General features: G+C 40.5%; 1 protein-coding gene across 2 annotated transcripts; it reads right to left on the reverse strand.

The window, feature by feature from the left end:
• Positions 1-30: 30 nt before the first annotated feature.
• paqr5b (progestin and adipoQ receptor family member Vb) lies at positions 31-8344 on the reverse strand. Of its 2 annotated transcripts, XM_020099455.2 has the most exons (8): positions 8191-8344; positions 7372-7499; positions 4733-4938; positions 4065-4191; positions 3564-3608; positions 2756-2852; positions 1871-2015; positions 31-876 (listed from the first exon to the last, which is right to left on the reverse strand). In XM_020099455.2, the coding sequence occupies exons 1-8, from the start codon at positions 8242-8244 to the stop codon at positions 596-598; spliced, it is 1083 nt and encodes a 360-aa protein (XP_019955014.1). In that variant the 5' UTR covers positions 8245-8344; the 3' UTR covers positions 31-595. The 2 variants fall into 2 exon arrangements, with proteins under 2 accessions (XP_019955014.1, XP_069381973.1); XM_069525872.1 differs by lacking the exon at positions 3564-3608.
• Positions 8345-15791: the final 7447 nt, after the last annotated feature.

The following is a 15791-nucleotide window of genomic DNA, read 5'->3' on the forward strand; positions in this document are numbered from 1 at the left end:
CTCTTTAGAATCAACTTGGTGCAGAGTCAGTTTGGTTTAAAGTTTATTTGAAAACATCATAATAAATAACATTGTACTTAAATACTTTCAACTTTGCAAAGGAACAACGTGAGAACGCTTCTTGTTGTTTCTTCTGTTTAAACATTTTTTACATAATTAGTAACTGAACTTTTAATTTAGTTACTTTACAGGCAACTCAAAGCAAAACACATCTTCCCTTATCATAACTGCCGCATTTGTCTTGATATTTTTCTCTCACACTTCCTTATAGTCCAAGCACAAGTTCTATAAATCATCATTGTGATAAGTTTCCTTAGAAACACATATTATGGTAACAACTATGTTTGTCAAATTCAAATTACATATCTGTGCAAGTGATGGTTTTATTGTCAGTTTACCCTCCACATGATGTCTGACGGCCAAACACCCGGACAGGTTTAGTGCAGACTGCAATCTATCAACCATTTAAACATTCAGCCCCTCTTGGTTCTGGAGTTGTCCTCACAGAGTTTTTAAATCACCCATAATGCACTCATTTCACATGTGTCTTGTGAACAGCTGGGATCCCACAGCGATGGTTCATGAAGCTGGAGGTTTAGCTGCAACTGCAGACCTTGTGCTGGACTTTATTTAGACTCTTACTATATTTATTTTCTTGGCAGACTGGTGCAGAGAGGAGCGGGAGACTGTAGAGGCCGATGATAATCAAATTCACCAGCATACAAAGCAGCGCCGCACCCAGTGAGTTGGAAAGTGTGATGGGGATGGAGTGCTCGAGGAGCCAAGGGCGTCGTGTCGCCATGTCCTGTTCCACAGCCTTCATCTGGAAGTGGGTGGCGAGGATACCGCACACATGGAAGAGCTGATGGCTGTGACCTGCAAAGAGAGCAGTAGAGTCGTGTTGGAGCTTAGTCACAGTGAAAAGAAGAAAGTTCAAGCTTTTAGCAAATAATTCACATTGCCACTGAAAGAATGCAAACACAGAGCTGGTTATCTATTAGCAGTATTCTACAACGTTTAACTTTTATCAATGCAACTCCAGCGTGAGACAAAATCTCTAAATTCACTTTTTTTGTTTGTTTTGTCTAAATGGATAAAAAAAGTGGGGAGTTGTAAAATCAACTTCTTTTTTATGCAAACGTTTGATCAAAAACTCCTCCAATAATAAAGGTAAACAAAGGTACAGAGCATTAGTTTGTGTCATTCTTCTTTGAAACATGTTGCACATTTCATTCAAAGTAAGCTTCGTGATTTTCTCATATTTCATCAATCTTTGACTTGGCCTGATCACAGTTTCTCAGTTTGTTGCTCAAATAGTTTTGACAACCTTCTCTGATGTATTTTGTGCTCTCACATTTTATATTATATGAGATCATGTTGTTCAATAATTGACCAGTGACATGATTCACATAGGTTGTAAAGTCATTTGCTAGATTTCTTGTTGGAGAGGGCTCCATCAATAAATAAAACTATAAATCAATTATAACCATTAATGGAACATAACTGACTAAACCAACAGTATGGAATCATTAAAATGCTTCACAAAGTTGAACTGAGATTAAGGAATTGTCTCTATGACTGAAAAACAAGTCTGGTACAAAGGTAGATATACTTTTTGGCCACTTGGAGGCAGTAGAGAAATCTGTAAACAACATTGACACAAGTGGATATGGAACTTGTGTTATTTATATCTGTTAATAATCTACCTCACCTGGATCTATGACCTCACCCCTCCATATTTAACTGGCACTTGGTTTTATGTGTATTTGGTTGTTTGTCTTTCTTTTCTTTGTGTGTGTCTCTTCCTGTGGGTTCTCTGTGAAGACAAGGTGATAATAAACAAATGACAACAATAACTACTCATTCATACCAATGTAGTCGAAGCTGCCCGGTGCCAGGCGCTCAGGTAAATGCGTGGCAAACAGGAAGCCTGTGAGGAAGGCCAGGGCGATGTGGTTGTAGTGGAGGAAGTTGGTGTCGTTGTCTGTGCATCCGTCTCCTACACACAGGAACACCTGCAACACACAGTTAACAGAGTGATGCCACAAAACAGGTTTTCACTCCAGTGGGCAAAATAGAAGTGACTTCTTTTGTACAATTATACAAAAACTACAAGATGGATTCCCATTAAACTTAGTGGAGGGGTGCAGTGCGGGCAGGGAACGAACCCATTACATTTTGGTGCGGGAATTCAGGAATTTCTCTAAATCTGTGTCAGTTTCAACGTTTTCACTGATTTCCCAGGGAATACTCAGCGGATGTTGATGTAAAATAATTTAATCTATTTAATGAAGGAAATGTGACACAGCTTGATTGAGTTTAAAGGGACAGTTGGGCCTTGTCGGAGGGGCAGAGTTATTCTGCAGGTGCCACTGTCTGCATCAAGTGTGTATTCTTTTTTACACATTTACACGTACTGACGGTCAACTGCATTCATCTCATGTAAACAATTCAACGACGTCACTGTAACAGGACCAGATTCATGTCAGACATCACAGTGTCACGTGTGTATTTGAAAACCACATGAGTAATAACATGTGTATGGTATGTGTGAGCTGGGAGCACCTGAGCCAACATTCTGGATCTGAGTTAAAAATCCTATTCAACAGAAAACATGCAGTGTTTTCTTCAGTATGAAAATAATCTTGGGCCACATCCTGGTGTCAAACTCTAATGAAGAGTCATTATAACACTTGTTTGTGTCTTTTCACGTGTGAGGACACAGGATGAGTGAAGTGCACAGACAAGGCCGTACCCTGTAGAACAGAGGAATGTTGACGAACAGGTAGGTGTAGGCAAAGGCAACCACACGAAGACGTTTGCTGAACTTTGGACTCTGAAACTCTGGAAATCTGAAATTACAAAAAAAATGTTTTCAGTAATGAGAAATAAATCCTGCAAACACTCATGAAATAATCCTCAGGGTGAACTATGTTATATCTGCAGAGGGAGCTGTGCACACACAGCTTATTCAGCAGCAGCAATGGTAATAGCAAATACAGAAATGCATTAATTCAGTACCAGAATATAGAAATACTCAAATATAGTGATACACATGGGTACAGTTTAAATGTTATGTCATCCATAACCAGTTTTATATCTAAAATTCATCTACCACAGACATTTAGATCAAAGAGATTTAAATAATTAAAGATTAAAAATTAAAGATGAAATCTTTTTTAAATATTCCATGTGGTAGTTTATGTAAATGTATTTTTCTGAGCAGCACACAAACTTAAACTATCTTTCTCTCAGAGTTAGAGTCAGTGTCGTGTGTTTACAGAACACGTTTTACGATTCTTTTTGTCTAACATGCCTGGCTGAAAAGACACTCTGGGGTAATCACTGTGTAGGGTTGGTCACTATAGTCACCGTGAGGCAACACCCATTGTTAATAATAGTAGTCAGTTGCTCAATTCTGTTTTTGAAATCCCAGTCGATAATGTGTGAGGGATGAACACATGTAAAGAATCTAAAAACACAATCACACACATTGCAAAGGTAGAACTTAAATGTGACTGACACTCACACATTTGAGGCACAAGAGAAAGGCAGAGCTTTACCTCATCATGGTGTCATGATTATACTGTAGAAATGGTAAACCAAGCCTTGGCAGCGGGGAAAGTGAAAGAAGAACAAGGAACAACATTATTCCGGAACATGAAGAAGAAAACAGTGGCAACAACATGATGCAAGAGGCGACACGGAACAGAACGGATACAGAAAGAAAAAAGCATTAACAAAACAAAACGACAGAGTATGTTATTCAAAAGTGAAATGTTTTAATGCCAATTGTATTTATCATTATTATATAATGGAGATGCTACTCTCCATTCATTTCTATTTTCATACAAAGAGCAGTGTTTAAATTCATGTTTTATAAAATGAGCAGGATCTGTGTCTGGATAAGGAATTAGAATCGTGATTTGTGGTCGATGTTGAAAAAATACTTTATAGGTTTTTCAAAGATCAACAGGAAAGAACAGAAAATGAATGAATGCATGCGTGAGGAGGTCGTAGTGCTAAGACAGGTGCTAGCGTTAGCTGTGTACTCCTCACCATACCTGGAGTAGCAGGCCAGGCCTGTGCAGATGAGCGTGTTGAACACAGCGAAGGGGATGTAGCAATGGTGGAAGACACCGTTCACCCACTTGTCCGGGAAAACATAAGCTGAGTAGATGGTCGCGGAACCTACACAAGTAAAACTTTCTTTATTGGAAGTTTTATATCAGGAACACGTATTTGTAGACTCCACTCTGACAGAGTCATCCCGTACAATGTGTTGTTCAGCAAAATGTATAAACCTGTCGAAGCTGTCAAACCAACCAACACAACATCAGCTCTGACAACTGGATCTACAGGTGCCCCCATCCTGTGTGTCTTTCCTTTTTAAATAAATGAGTCAATCTCTACCAATAAATAAGTTGATTTGTTGACCATTTTTATTTTCAAAGTTATTTTGAAGTTTACGATGTGCTTGAACATGAAGAGCGGCTTTACTCGAAGCTTTAGAGCGAACAGTTAAATAGGAAAGTCTCACGTCTGCACTTTACTGGACATATAATTGAACCTTTCATGGTCCCTGATTGAAAAACTCTTAAATCTGCCACAGGTCACTGAAAATAAATTGTTAAGTCACTGACGACAGTTCAGTATCAAGAGCTCAGTGCACCGTGGCCATTTCTCACACTGAGTTCTAGTCAACCACTGTCACTGAATCACGTGCGCTCACCCAGGCTGTAGAAACTGAGGGCACCGTAGTCGAAGAAGAAGCAGATGTGGCGAGCCCGTGCCGACATGCTGCTGAAGGTGTGAGCGCAGCTGGACGCCAGCGGATAAATGCAGCACGAGAGCAGGAAGATGACCAGAGGCCAAGTGAAGGAGTCCTGCCACGCCGTCTGCATCAGGACCACCGTCACGAGTTTCCACAGGAAGTACCTGCCAGAAGAAAGAATATATATGAATTAACAGGAATAATTATGGCAGATTGCACAATACCGTCTGAATATCTGGAAGGTTCGCTGGAATATCTGCAGATATACGAGATAATAAAGGCGGAGCTGAACATGTTAGTTCATGGTGCACCACGTGTGTGTAAGAACAGTGTAAACAAACTTTCCCCTCCAGACTTCAGCTCCGACAGAGGAACAGCTCCATCAAGTTTACGTCCTGTAACTTCTCAATTTTACATTTCAGTTTGTTGAAGGTTCTAACAAACAAGTGTGACTGTGGGTTTGGAAGTTCGTGTCGAGGCCACTGGCTGTTGTCGTCACCGAGCATCATGTTTTCAGGCCCTTTCCTAGAAACACAACATCTCAAAAATGCTTTGGGGGAATTTTTTAAACATCTGGTACAAATGTTCAGTTTGACTTGAAAGTGAACTTGGTAGATTTTAGTGGTAGAAAGTAATTTTTGCTCCGTGAATGTGTTACGTTAACAAAAGCTCCAGAAAATCCTTTCAGATTTTCACACAAATGATCACCTCGAGATTGACTGATTAGATTTGCATGCAGGTCAAAGGTCAAGTCACAATGACCTCAGATGAGTCTGGATAAATAAATACTTGTGGACTGAACTTCCTCTAATCTCGAATGCCATCTGAAAATCTGACACTCAGCAATGTTGTGAATGATCTTACACCAACCAAAACAAACTGGATCAAACCTTTAAACCAGTTCCTCGCTGAGAGGTAAACACAGAGGAAACGTTTCACAATAAGCAGAGCAACAAAAGATCAGACAGGTTCAGACCTCCTGTCGTTTGTTGAATTATCTTCTCCAGCAGACTTCAACGATAAACAACCATTTCATTATTAATGTCACGTGTCAATGTTTGAAAAACCAACATGTTCTTTGTGAAGCATCATGTACATTTTCATTAAAAATGCACGTTGGTCTGCAGCTGTTTCACAACAGCTCTGCACAAAAAGCTTAATCTTATCAGGAGCCTGTAGTTTGCTTTGTGTATCGCAGCCACTGTTTCCACGGCTCAGTGCACCTCATTAACAAATCAACATTATTTGTGCTTTTCCAATTCACTGAGCACTTAACTAATTGTGGCAGCTCATATGAAAGCCTTGAGCACGGATCTGCTCATTAGTGTCTGGCCTGCAGGTCTGTGCCCCCTGACACACACATCCATATTCCCTCAGTATATATATACACAATACACACACACACACACACTTTTTGTTTTTTTTTTAACTTTCTTTAACATTTCTATTTTTAATGTTTGAATATTTCCTGGATCTTAATGAGAAATCAGGCACATTTAGGGACTGATATCCATGAGTGTGAGTGTGTGTGTGTGTGTGTGTGTGTGTGTGTGTGTGTGTGTGTGTGTGTGCAGCTTGATAGAATTTAAAGGGACTGTTGAACTTAACCTGAACCTGAACCTGAACATCAGTGTTTGACAAAGTTGTGTTTGACAAACACTGATGCCACAGTGTTGCCTTCATGGTGTTAAGATGAACGTATGCTGTAGACATGTACAGTCGGTGGCTCTGGGGCATATTCCTCATTCTCATCCTCTTTCTGTCTCCCACTTTGCAGCGATCACTCTTTGGTTTTCTTTTTCTCTTCCTCGTCTTTACAGCTCGTCTTCACCTCAACTCACCTCATGTCTTTATTCAGGAGCTGCTGGGTCTTTTGTAGCTACATGTGTCAATCTGATAATTTATTCTGACATGAACTCCGAAAAATTGGTTCAGGATATTCAGCCGGAGATTGTTCGGGTCAGAAGAGAAGGTCCAGAACGCTCAGGTGAGGGGTGGAGCCTGGGCAGAGCAGCAGGCGGCTGGAGTTTGACAGTTTGACATCTTTGACAACATCGTCTATGTGTTCGACTCCTCTTTCATCCAGAGATATTTCTATCCTTTGTTTTTTTCAGTTTCGTGTCCATCGTGCATTTGAAACATCAACACGGCCCCTCACTCACTGTGAATTTGAACAAGTTCTTTAAATTCTGTTTGTGCTCATTCAGATGTAAATTCTTCTCTGTGTGATGGAGAAAGAACGCAGGGAGTGGCTGACTCTTATCTTCATCATGGTGTTCAATGGGGGAGAACATGTGACTTCTCTGATATGTAAGATATGTTCATAAACATTTAAGAATGTAACACCACACGATGAATTGATATAGAATACATTTTGATCTTGTCTACATGTCACATCCTTTACAAGCAGATTCCTCTGCGGCTGCCTGACTGTAGTGAAGGTCAGAAGTGTACGACTGCTGAGAATTTGGAAAAAACGCTAGGACGCCGACTAAGACTCGGCTTGTGGCCTCTCGAGAACAAATAAATCTGCCTAGAACATGTTTTATATTGATATTGTGATGCTTCGCAGGAAGAACAACATTAGTGTATTTTACCATGTGGGTAAAAAGTGTGTCCAGATGTTGAGCGTCTCATTGGTCAGCTGGAACAGGCTCAGGACGCAGTCGGTGGCTGAGCTGCGGGGGTGTCGGTACCCAGAGATGATGCTGTCCTCGTGGAAAACCTCAAAAAAACAAAACACCTCAGTCAGTTATTTTATAAGTTTTACTTTTTTGATCTTGAGATTTTAATATTTTCTTGTAATGTAGCTTTCACCTTGTTATGCTTCTAAAAAAGTTTCATATTAAATGAATGAAGAATAAATCAGTTTTGATTTGAACTGCTCTCTGCTCATGTTCAAACCAAACTTCAAGATTCAAGATCGAAGATTCGAAATGTTTCTCGTCACACTGGTTATACAGGTGTCATGTAGTTACAAGTGCAAAGTAAGAAAGAATAATAACAATAATAAAAACCAAATCAATTTGTAATAATGACAATGAAAAGCTGAGCAATTATCATTTGTGTCTGTTTGTTGAATATTTATGCAGATAATAAATTGCATTATTTATTAAATCGCTTCACGGTCTGAAGGTGTGGAAGGTGACGGACATGTGACAGTGATCTTTGTGTTCAGAAGTTCAAAAGATTAGGAGGCCGTGATTTAACAGTTTTTCTCTTCATGACATTAAACAGCGGATTTTGTCAAAAGCAGTTTCAGGCTTGGTAGAAACAATGATTTCATCTCCCATCAGAAGTGGATCCTTCTCACGTAGACACGTGTTGTCTGTCACACAGGTGAGCTGTGGTTGATGTTTACTGTGTGTGGTGACTGCAGCGTCGTACATGTAGAGATACAGTGAAGAGGAACTTACTTTGGGTACTTGGTTGATGGTGAAGACTCGTGGTAATCTAATGAGGCTGAGCATGATTGTGTGCTGCTGCTGCTGCTGCTGCTGCTGCTGCTGCTGCTGCTGCTGCTGCTGAGGTCTGAGGTCTGAGCTGAAGTGAGGGAGTGCCTCAGTCTTTATACAGTTTGTGTGTTGCCATGCCGTCCTCCAGGTTCCTCCCCTCCATCTCCTCCTTCTTCAAACCCAGCTAGAATATCCAGTATACCTGAGAGCTGAGCCACACCTCTGCCTCCTCCTTGTCCTCCTGCTGTGTCTCTGTGGAGGTGTGTGTGTGTGTGTGTGTGAGAGAGAGAGCATACACCTGTGAGCACATCCCCCACACACACACCTCTCCACATGCACACACACACGCACACACACACACACACACACACACACACACACACATTTTGTTTTTTTCTACTTTCTTTAACATTTCTATTTTTAATGTTTGAATAGTTCCTGGATCTTGATGAGAAATCAGGCACATTTAGGGACTGATATCCATGAGTGTGTGTGTGTGTGTGTGTGTGTGTGTGTGTGTGTGTGTGTGTGCAGCTTGATAGAATTTAAAGGGACTGTTGAACTTAACCTTAACCTTTACCTAAACCTTAACCTTAACCATAACCATTGTCTAACCTTAACCCAAAGCTAAACCTAAACCTAGCCTAAGAACATGTGTTTTTGTCTCTGTCCCCATAATGTGATACAGAGATTTAGGTCCCGGCAACATGACACACACAGGCTTGTGGTGTGGTGTGTCCGTACTTGGACTTGTGTTACATTCAGAAATGATGTTTTGCCTCATTAGGACCAGGCTTTAGTCTCCATGAAGTCTACTGGTTCTGAGAAAGTCAGTGTTGAATGTCTTAACATCTATAATCACAGCATTTTAACATGAGAACTGTTGTTTTCATAACAAAAGTCTTGTGTTTAGAATTGTGTTCACTTCCTGTCACCGAGTGATGACACACGAGCCTGTAGAGCAGGTTTCAGTGAAAACCTCAGTTCAATGGCAAAATAAACAGCTGTGATTGACTTTACTGTTGTTGTGAGGCTGGTGTTTTCAGCCATTTTCCAGTTTCTTTCTAGAAACTCGGAGCAAGTGCAGCAGATGAGACGCTGCAGCTCAGTTCATCTCAGCTCAGCTCAGCTCAGCTTATCATCAGGCTCAGTCTGAGTTTCAAGGCTGCATGACTTCATGAATGGAGGGTGTGAATTTCTCTATCAGAAAAGTCAACAGAGTTCCTTTCGTGCCACTTTTCTCGCTCATCTTCTTGTTGAACTCACATGTGACCATCTGCCCTCAGACCGACGGCAGCCGTCACACCCTGCGGAGACGGCCGAGCTTATCTTGTTCAAACTCTGGAGCAATGAAAGCAAACACATCTCACTGCCCCTACAGAATTAAAAAATACAAAGTAGTTAATGTTTTTTACATGTTCCACAGAAAAGAGATTTACAGGATAAAATTCTTGAGCTCTTCTGATTTGTGGTAAATCTACAGTAATCGGTAACCTCAAACCAACGTCATGCTGGCTGAAGCTTAGACGCTAATGTTTTAGGTTTTAAGAAAACTCAAATGGTTTTAAATACCTAATCCTGAAGCTTCTATTCACAAGTGCATCGAAATGATTCTTCATCAAATGTGTTTAAAGCATCAACATTTTATCCTAAAGTTCCTTTAAGCTCTTGGTGTAGTTATGTCAAAGCCTTTCTTTCAGTGATCCACCATGTTGAGTTGTACGCTGCAGCCACAGCAGCTCGCTGTGATGAACCCGCGCACACGACGCGCTGCAGACGAGCATCATGGGATCTCACTCTGCTTCCTCTCAGAGGAGCAGAGCTGCAGTCAGAGCAACAACAATAATGAACCAGCAGCAGATGCATGTTTGGTGTGCAGTCAGTTAGTGGAGTTAATATGTGAGTCATCAAGACTTTGTAGGGGAAACAATGGAATCAAAGTCAAGAGAGAGTCTGAGGATAGAAAACAAGGTCACAACCAAGTTTAATGTTGGAATATCAATGTGAGAGAGAGAGAGCGATCACAGGCGACTCTGCTGAGTGGAGAGAAACAGATTATATCAATAATAACAACACTACTACTACTACTACTACTACTACTACTACTACTATCTTTATTTATGGAGAACTTCTCAAAACAAAGTTACAAAGTGCTTCACAAGTAAAAGACCCATCTGTAGAAATACAAACAAATCACATAAAAACTAATAAAAAATAGTCATAAAATAATTTATAAAAGAATTTATAAAAGAATACAATCACTAAAATATAAGCAAGACCTCCCAGGACTGTAACAAAACTAGAATTAGGTCAAATGAAATGAAATATGGTAAAAGTCTGAAGATTTGATTTATTGGAAGGCACTGACTCAGCCGCCTGGATTTCCTCAGATAAACAAACAGACGCAGCTTCTTAGTGTGAAATTCAAGTTTAATTTCAACTTGTTGTTTTAATATTTTGGCGTCGTTTGTTTTCACCACTCGTTCTTTGACATGTGAATCAAAAGCAGTGTTTCATTGTCCTCAGCAGGTTTCAGGACTGTGGCGTCACAGCTGGGTGTGGTTGGGTGGGGTCAAGTGAGAGCTGTGTGGTTTCACACACCAAAACCTGACCGACACACTTCAGCTCAGGGCTCCCAGTGGCAAAACAACATGTGGACCAACAGGATTATAAACACAACAGGTGAATGGAAAGAAATGTGACGGGACACGAGGCTGAACCTGAGCAGGAATCAGAAAAACTGGAAATCAAAATTCATCACAGCATCGTCACCACCGGCTGCTGTTTGATGATGAGTCATGATAGTAACAACTAGAGCGTATATATATATATCCACTAAGGTTCTACAGTAAATTCAATCAGGCTGCACACACACACACACACACACACACACACACACACACACACACACACACACACACACACACACAGATATCAGTCACCTCAATGTGCCTGATTTCTCATCGAGATCCAGGAACTATTCAAACATTAAAAATCAATATGTTCAAACAATTCCAGGATCCACCCCCGATTTCAGATCCACTTTAAATTTTCCTCGGTTCTCTCCTGACTCTCGGCATCTTTCCGTCAAGTCCTGCTGTAATCAGTGTGGTGTTTTTTGTGTGATGGTGCTAACAGACAAGCTAACTAATGGTACTCAGTGGAGTGTTGACCTCCACCGAGGCCCAACAGTCTCCTTACGAAACCACGTGTACATTTACGAGATCCAGATTTGATTTGGATCAGCACCATATTGAACACACTCACAATTATCGGTGCCCTAAACTTGACCGATTTGATTTCATCCAGATTCAGGATTTAATTTTCTGAGAAATTGCTGTACAATCAATCCTCAATACAATTATCATAAAATAAGAACGTAACAAATCCTTGATCAGACAGCGTGTGCTCATGTTTTCCTTTCTCTCCTCTGTGAGACACCGATTATCTAGAAATGTAATTTCTAAACGACTTAATTTCCCTCCGGGGATGAATAAAGTAATCTATCTATCTATCTATCTATCTATCTATCTATCTATCTATCTATCTATCTATCTATCTATCTATCTATCTATCTATCTATCTATCTATCTATCTATCTATCTATCTAATTATTTGAGATCCAGCAGTTACTGATATTGATGCTGACACTTGTACCACCCAGTCTCTCCGCAGGGTGTCAGTGTTTTCACACAGAAGCTGTGCTCAGGTTGGAAGCTTCATGATGAAGATTCATGATGAAGAACACTGAGGTTCATTCTTCATGACATGTTTTAAATCACTGAGATCCTCAGACTCTGACCTGAGATTCAACAGATTTCATTTGAACACGTGTTTTACTGGATGCATCAGTCAGCTCAGAGCTCACAGCTCCAAGTTGTGGAAGCGTCCCAGGGAATTAAAGTGCATCTCTGCAGGTTCTTCATGATGCTGCAGCGTCGCTCGCCTCTTATCGACTGTTAATGAGAAAAAGTACGAAGTTTGCTTCGGGCCAAACACTCAGCACCTCGTTCTCTCTCTTCATCTCCCAGAAAAAGATGAGCCCTCTGTGGAAAACACTGTTTGTGTGGCATCAGCACAACGACTGAGCAGCTCCTCGCATCAGATATTCAGTCAGTGTCACTGAGGCAAATGTTCTTTTCTTTAATGAGGAGAGAATTTTGTTTTTGTTTAGCGCCGTCGACCAAAGGAGCCAAAAGTCGTACAATTAATTATTTTCTAATCTCACTTGGTTTCTAATTTAATTTACACTGACGTGGAAAATATCTTGTACTTGCTCCATCACATCGTTTCACAGGGAAATATCTCTTTACTTTAACTGATCATCATTACTCAGCAGATTTTAAAACAGTGAGTTTACAAAAAACAGAAGCACAGTTAGAGATTAAATCCTCTAAGAGTTTACCAAGTCGTTTCAGTTTCTGTCTGATATTCTTGACCTGGAGTGAACGTGTCAGAAAAAGTAAATGTGGTGTCATTATTAAAAATCACTTCAATGATCAACTGATGGAATATTATACACACATACACACACACACACGAACACACATACATACACATGTGTGTGTATATATATATATATATACTCTAAATGGGACCGTGATTTACAAAATGAACATCATGCTTAAAGACTTGAAATGAGAGACTGAGACAATAAACTCTTAATTAAATCATTTTCTCGATGACTCTTTCTATATATATATATTATAGTGGAGTCGCCCTCTGCTGGTCATTCAAAACAGGTTTCAGGGAGTTCTGCATCGGCTTCACTTTCCAGACCTGGATTCGATTCCCATTTTTATAAATGTTATTTACACATTTATAGTCTCTGGATGTTCCTAATAAAGTGCTCATTGAGTTTATGTGATCATAAACAAGAAAAAACTACACAGTAATATTTCAAATGTAACAGAAATGATAATAATAATCTGATAATAATAAATATAGATCTTATTTTTATTGTATTTTCCTTGAATTAATCATCAAACAAAATGTTTTTCTTTACCTGAACCAGTAATATTAATAACATTAATACTGATATTGATGATAATAACAACATTAATAAGAATGTTACCGTGCTGACAGATGGGAGTTCTCCTGCTCTGCAGCTGCTCACAGAGTTTGCGTCTCCAAATGTGTGCAACTGATAAATTATTAATAATCGTTCGACTCCAGGCGCCTGTTTTCTCTCTGTGGGATTTCAGACTTTCCTTCACTCCGGAGCTCCCTCCTCCAACCACAGGCTCGTTTTCTCTCCAGCACATCTCTCATCCTCCCTCTTTACTCAACCCCCCCACTGCCGCTGTCTCCTCATCGTTTCTCCTCCAGCATCATCATCACCATCTCGGACTTGGCTGGAGACGGTTCTGCTGGAGACTTTCATCCTTCCTGTCTCGTAAAAAGTAAAAAACTGTGTCAGCTGCTCATGAATGAACAACATACAGCTGATACCAGGTTTGGGAAAAGAGACAGTGGATTTATTTTCATTTTAGCGTAACGACCATTTCTCTGGTGTTCATTTAGCAGAGAGGAGGAGATCGAGGTGAACTTGAAAACTGTCAATATAAACCAATATCCAGAAATGAAGTTTGAAAATTATTCGGCCGAGAAGAAGGAGAAAGATTATTAAATGATTCATAAAAGCTAAAAGAAGAAGACGACTCAGGGAGCTGCTAATAAACATCGACTGTTCATAAACATGGACGACGTGACGGCTCCCCAGAACTGAAGCCAAATCATGCTGATCGCCCCCTGGTGCAGGGCTGGAGAATAGATCACACCACATCTATCAAAAATCCACCTGTCAGCACGTCTCCAGTTAATAAATAGCTTCGCTGCTGGAATCTGCACTAATACCAAAGTGTAAAATCGACAATTTGTCTTGCAGCCAGCCGCCAGACCGATAAATCGTCTGCGTGTAACATGTATTTTTCAAAGTTTCAAAAGAGCCAGACTCGCTGTTTCCCCCTTTACTTCCAGATTTTGTGCTCAGCAAACCCAGGCGGCTGCCGGTCGTAGCCTTTGGTGTATATTTAATGGACGGATGTGAATGAAGTATTGATTTTCTCATCTCTCCCTCACTGCCAGAGAGCAAGAAAGAGGAAGAAAAACATATTCCCCAAAATATCAAACTTGAGATTAAAACCTTGGGAGAAATTAACTCGTCAAGGTTAAAAGATCAGAAACCTCAGGAACCTTTTGGGACCTGAACTGTCGAGCTGCACTTTTTTAAGTTGATTTTCTTTCCGGATGCTTCCAGGTCCACTCTCTCCTCTGAGAGCCGCAAACAAACCCAACGACGCCGGGTTCAACGCTGTGTTAATTCCATCAAGTGGGCAAATTTATTGACGGGATAAAGGCTGAGGCCTCCAGATGCCAGATTACCCAGGATTCACTGTAATGACATCACGACCATCGGAGGAGGCAGGAGAGGCCGACGCAGAGGCTGCAGAGAGCCGCAGCTTATTGGGTTTACGTTGGGTTAATTATAGGGCTGGGAGACAGAGCCGCCATCAGGGGGGACGCTAATATCATTAATGTCGGGTGAAGAGGAGGAATGAGATGCGTGGGGTGAAGTGTGGAGCTGTGAGGGAGAAACCGTCAGGATTGTAGAAATGCCAGGAGGTAATGAAAAATGCAGGCGGCGGCAGGAGATGGTCTTTCTCAGGTATCAGCCTGATTAGAATCAAATATTAATCACTATTGTTTTTCTGCTCAGCCGTTTCTCAGAGAGGACGTTCAGCGAGAACAAACTGTTTCTCCACCGCAGAGCCGACGACAGACGAGAGCGGATCAACCGAATGTTTTTAACATCAGAAGAATGAACGGAACAGGATCTGAACCAGAGCTTCAGAGTCACGTGACTGTTTACATGTCCTCACCTGTGATACTTTAACTCTTCTCATTCTGTGCACACATCAAATTTAAATATCTAACGTTCATATTGCACATATCTTATTTCTAGTGTTTATTATAAATACATATATACCAGGAACTAGATAGAACCAGAGACCGTAGATAAAGAGTGTCAAAAACTGAAGCCAGAGCATCTCCACTGCCCCCTGGTGGCCGGCTACAATATAGGACACAAACCCTGCCCCCCCCAGGTGCAGGTTATTTTAGCTTCAGTCCTGGATAGAGGGGAGATGTGATGTTCGTCTTTATTTACAGATTAGAAATGAACATTTTCTATAGAATCTGAAGTTCAGAATTAAGAACAATTCAACAGAGGATAAGGTTTTGATGTTAGAGCTACAGACCTGAGAAGAAGAAAACGTTTTTAATCCATCAACTGTTTAGTGTAAAAAAAAAGAAAAGTGATTTCCAATAATCCAGCGTTGATGTCTTCACATAACAATTTTTGACATTTAATTAAAGCTGAGGAACGGATCAATAATTGATTCTCTAATTCTTCTCATCTTCTGATGAATATTCTATTGATCGACTACTCAACTAACTGCACCAGTGGAAAGATAATTAACACTCACACCAGTCTCATTCATGGTATGAAGATCTTCAAAACACAGATGAGTTCCTGTTCAACGTGAGAGAAATACCAGAAC

This window comes from Paralichthys olivaceus, chromosome 1 (genome assembly GCF_024713975.1).
Source record: "Paralichthys olivaceus isolate ysfri-2021 chromosome 1, ASM2471397v2, whole genome shotgun sequence".
NCBI classification, from domain to species: Eukaryota; Metazoa; Chordata; class Actinopteri; order Pleuronectiformes; family Paralichthyidae; genus Paralichthys; species Paralichthys olivaceus.

What these genes read in the sequence shown, in the direction of transcription:
- paqr5b (XM_020099455.2), bottom strand. Translation starts at nt 8,244, where the DNA reads ATGCTCAGCCTCATTAGATTACCACGAGTCTTCACCATCAACCAAGTA. An exon ending in AATCATGACACCATGATGAG is followed by an intron (nt 2,853 to 3,563) that starts GTAAAGCTCTGC and finishes TTGTAATTTCAG; the next exon opens with ATTTCCAGAGTTTCAGAGTC. An exon ending in GGGCAGCTTCGACTACATTG is followed by an intron (nt 877 to 1,870) that starts GTATGAATGAGT and finishes CTCTCTTTGCAG; the next exon opens with GTCACAGCCATCAGCTCTTC.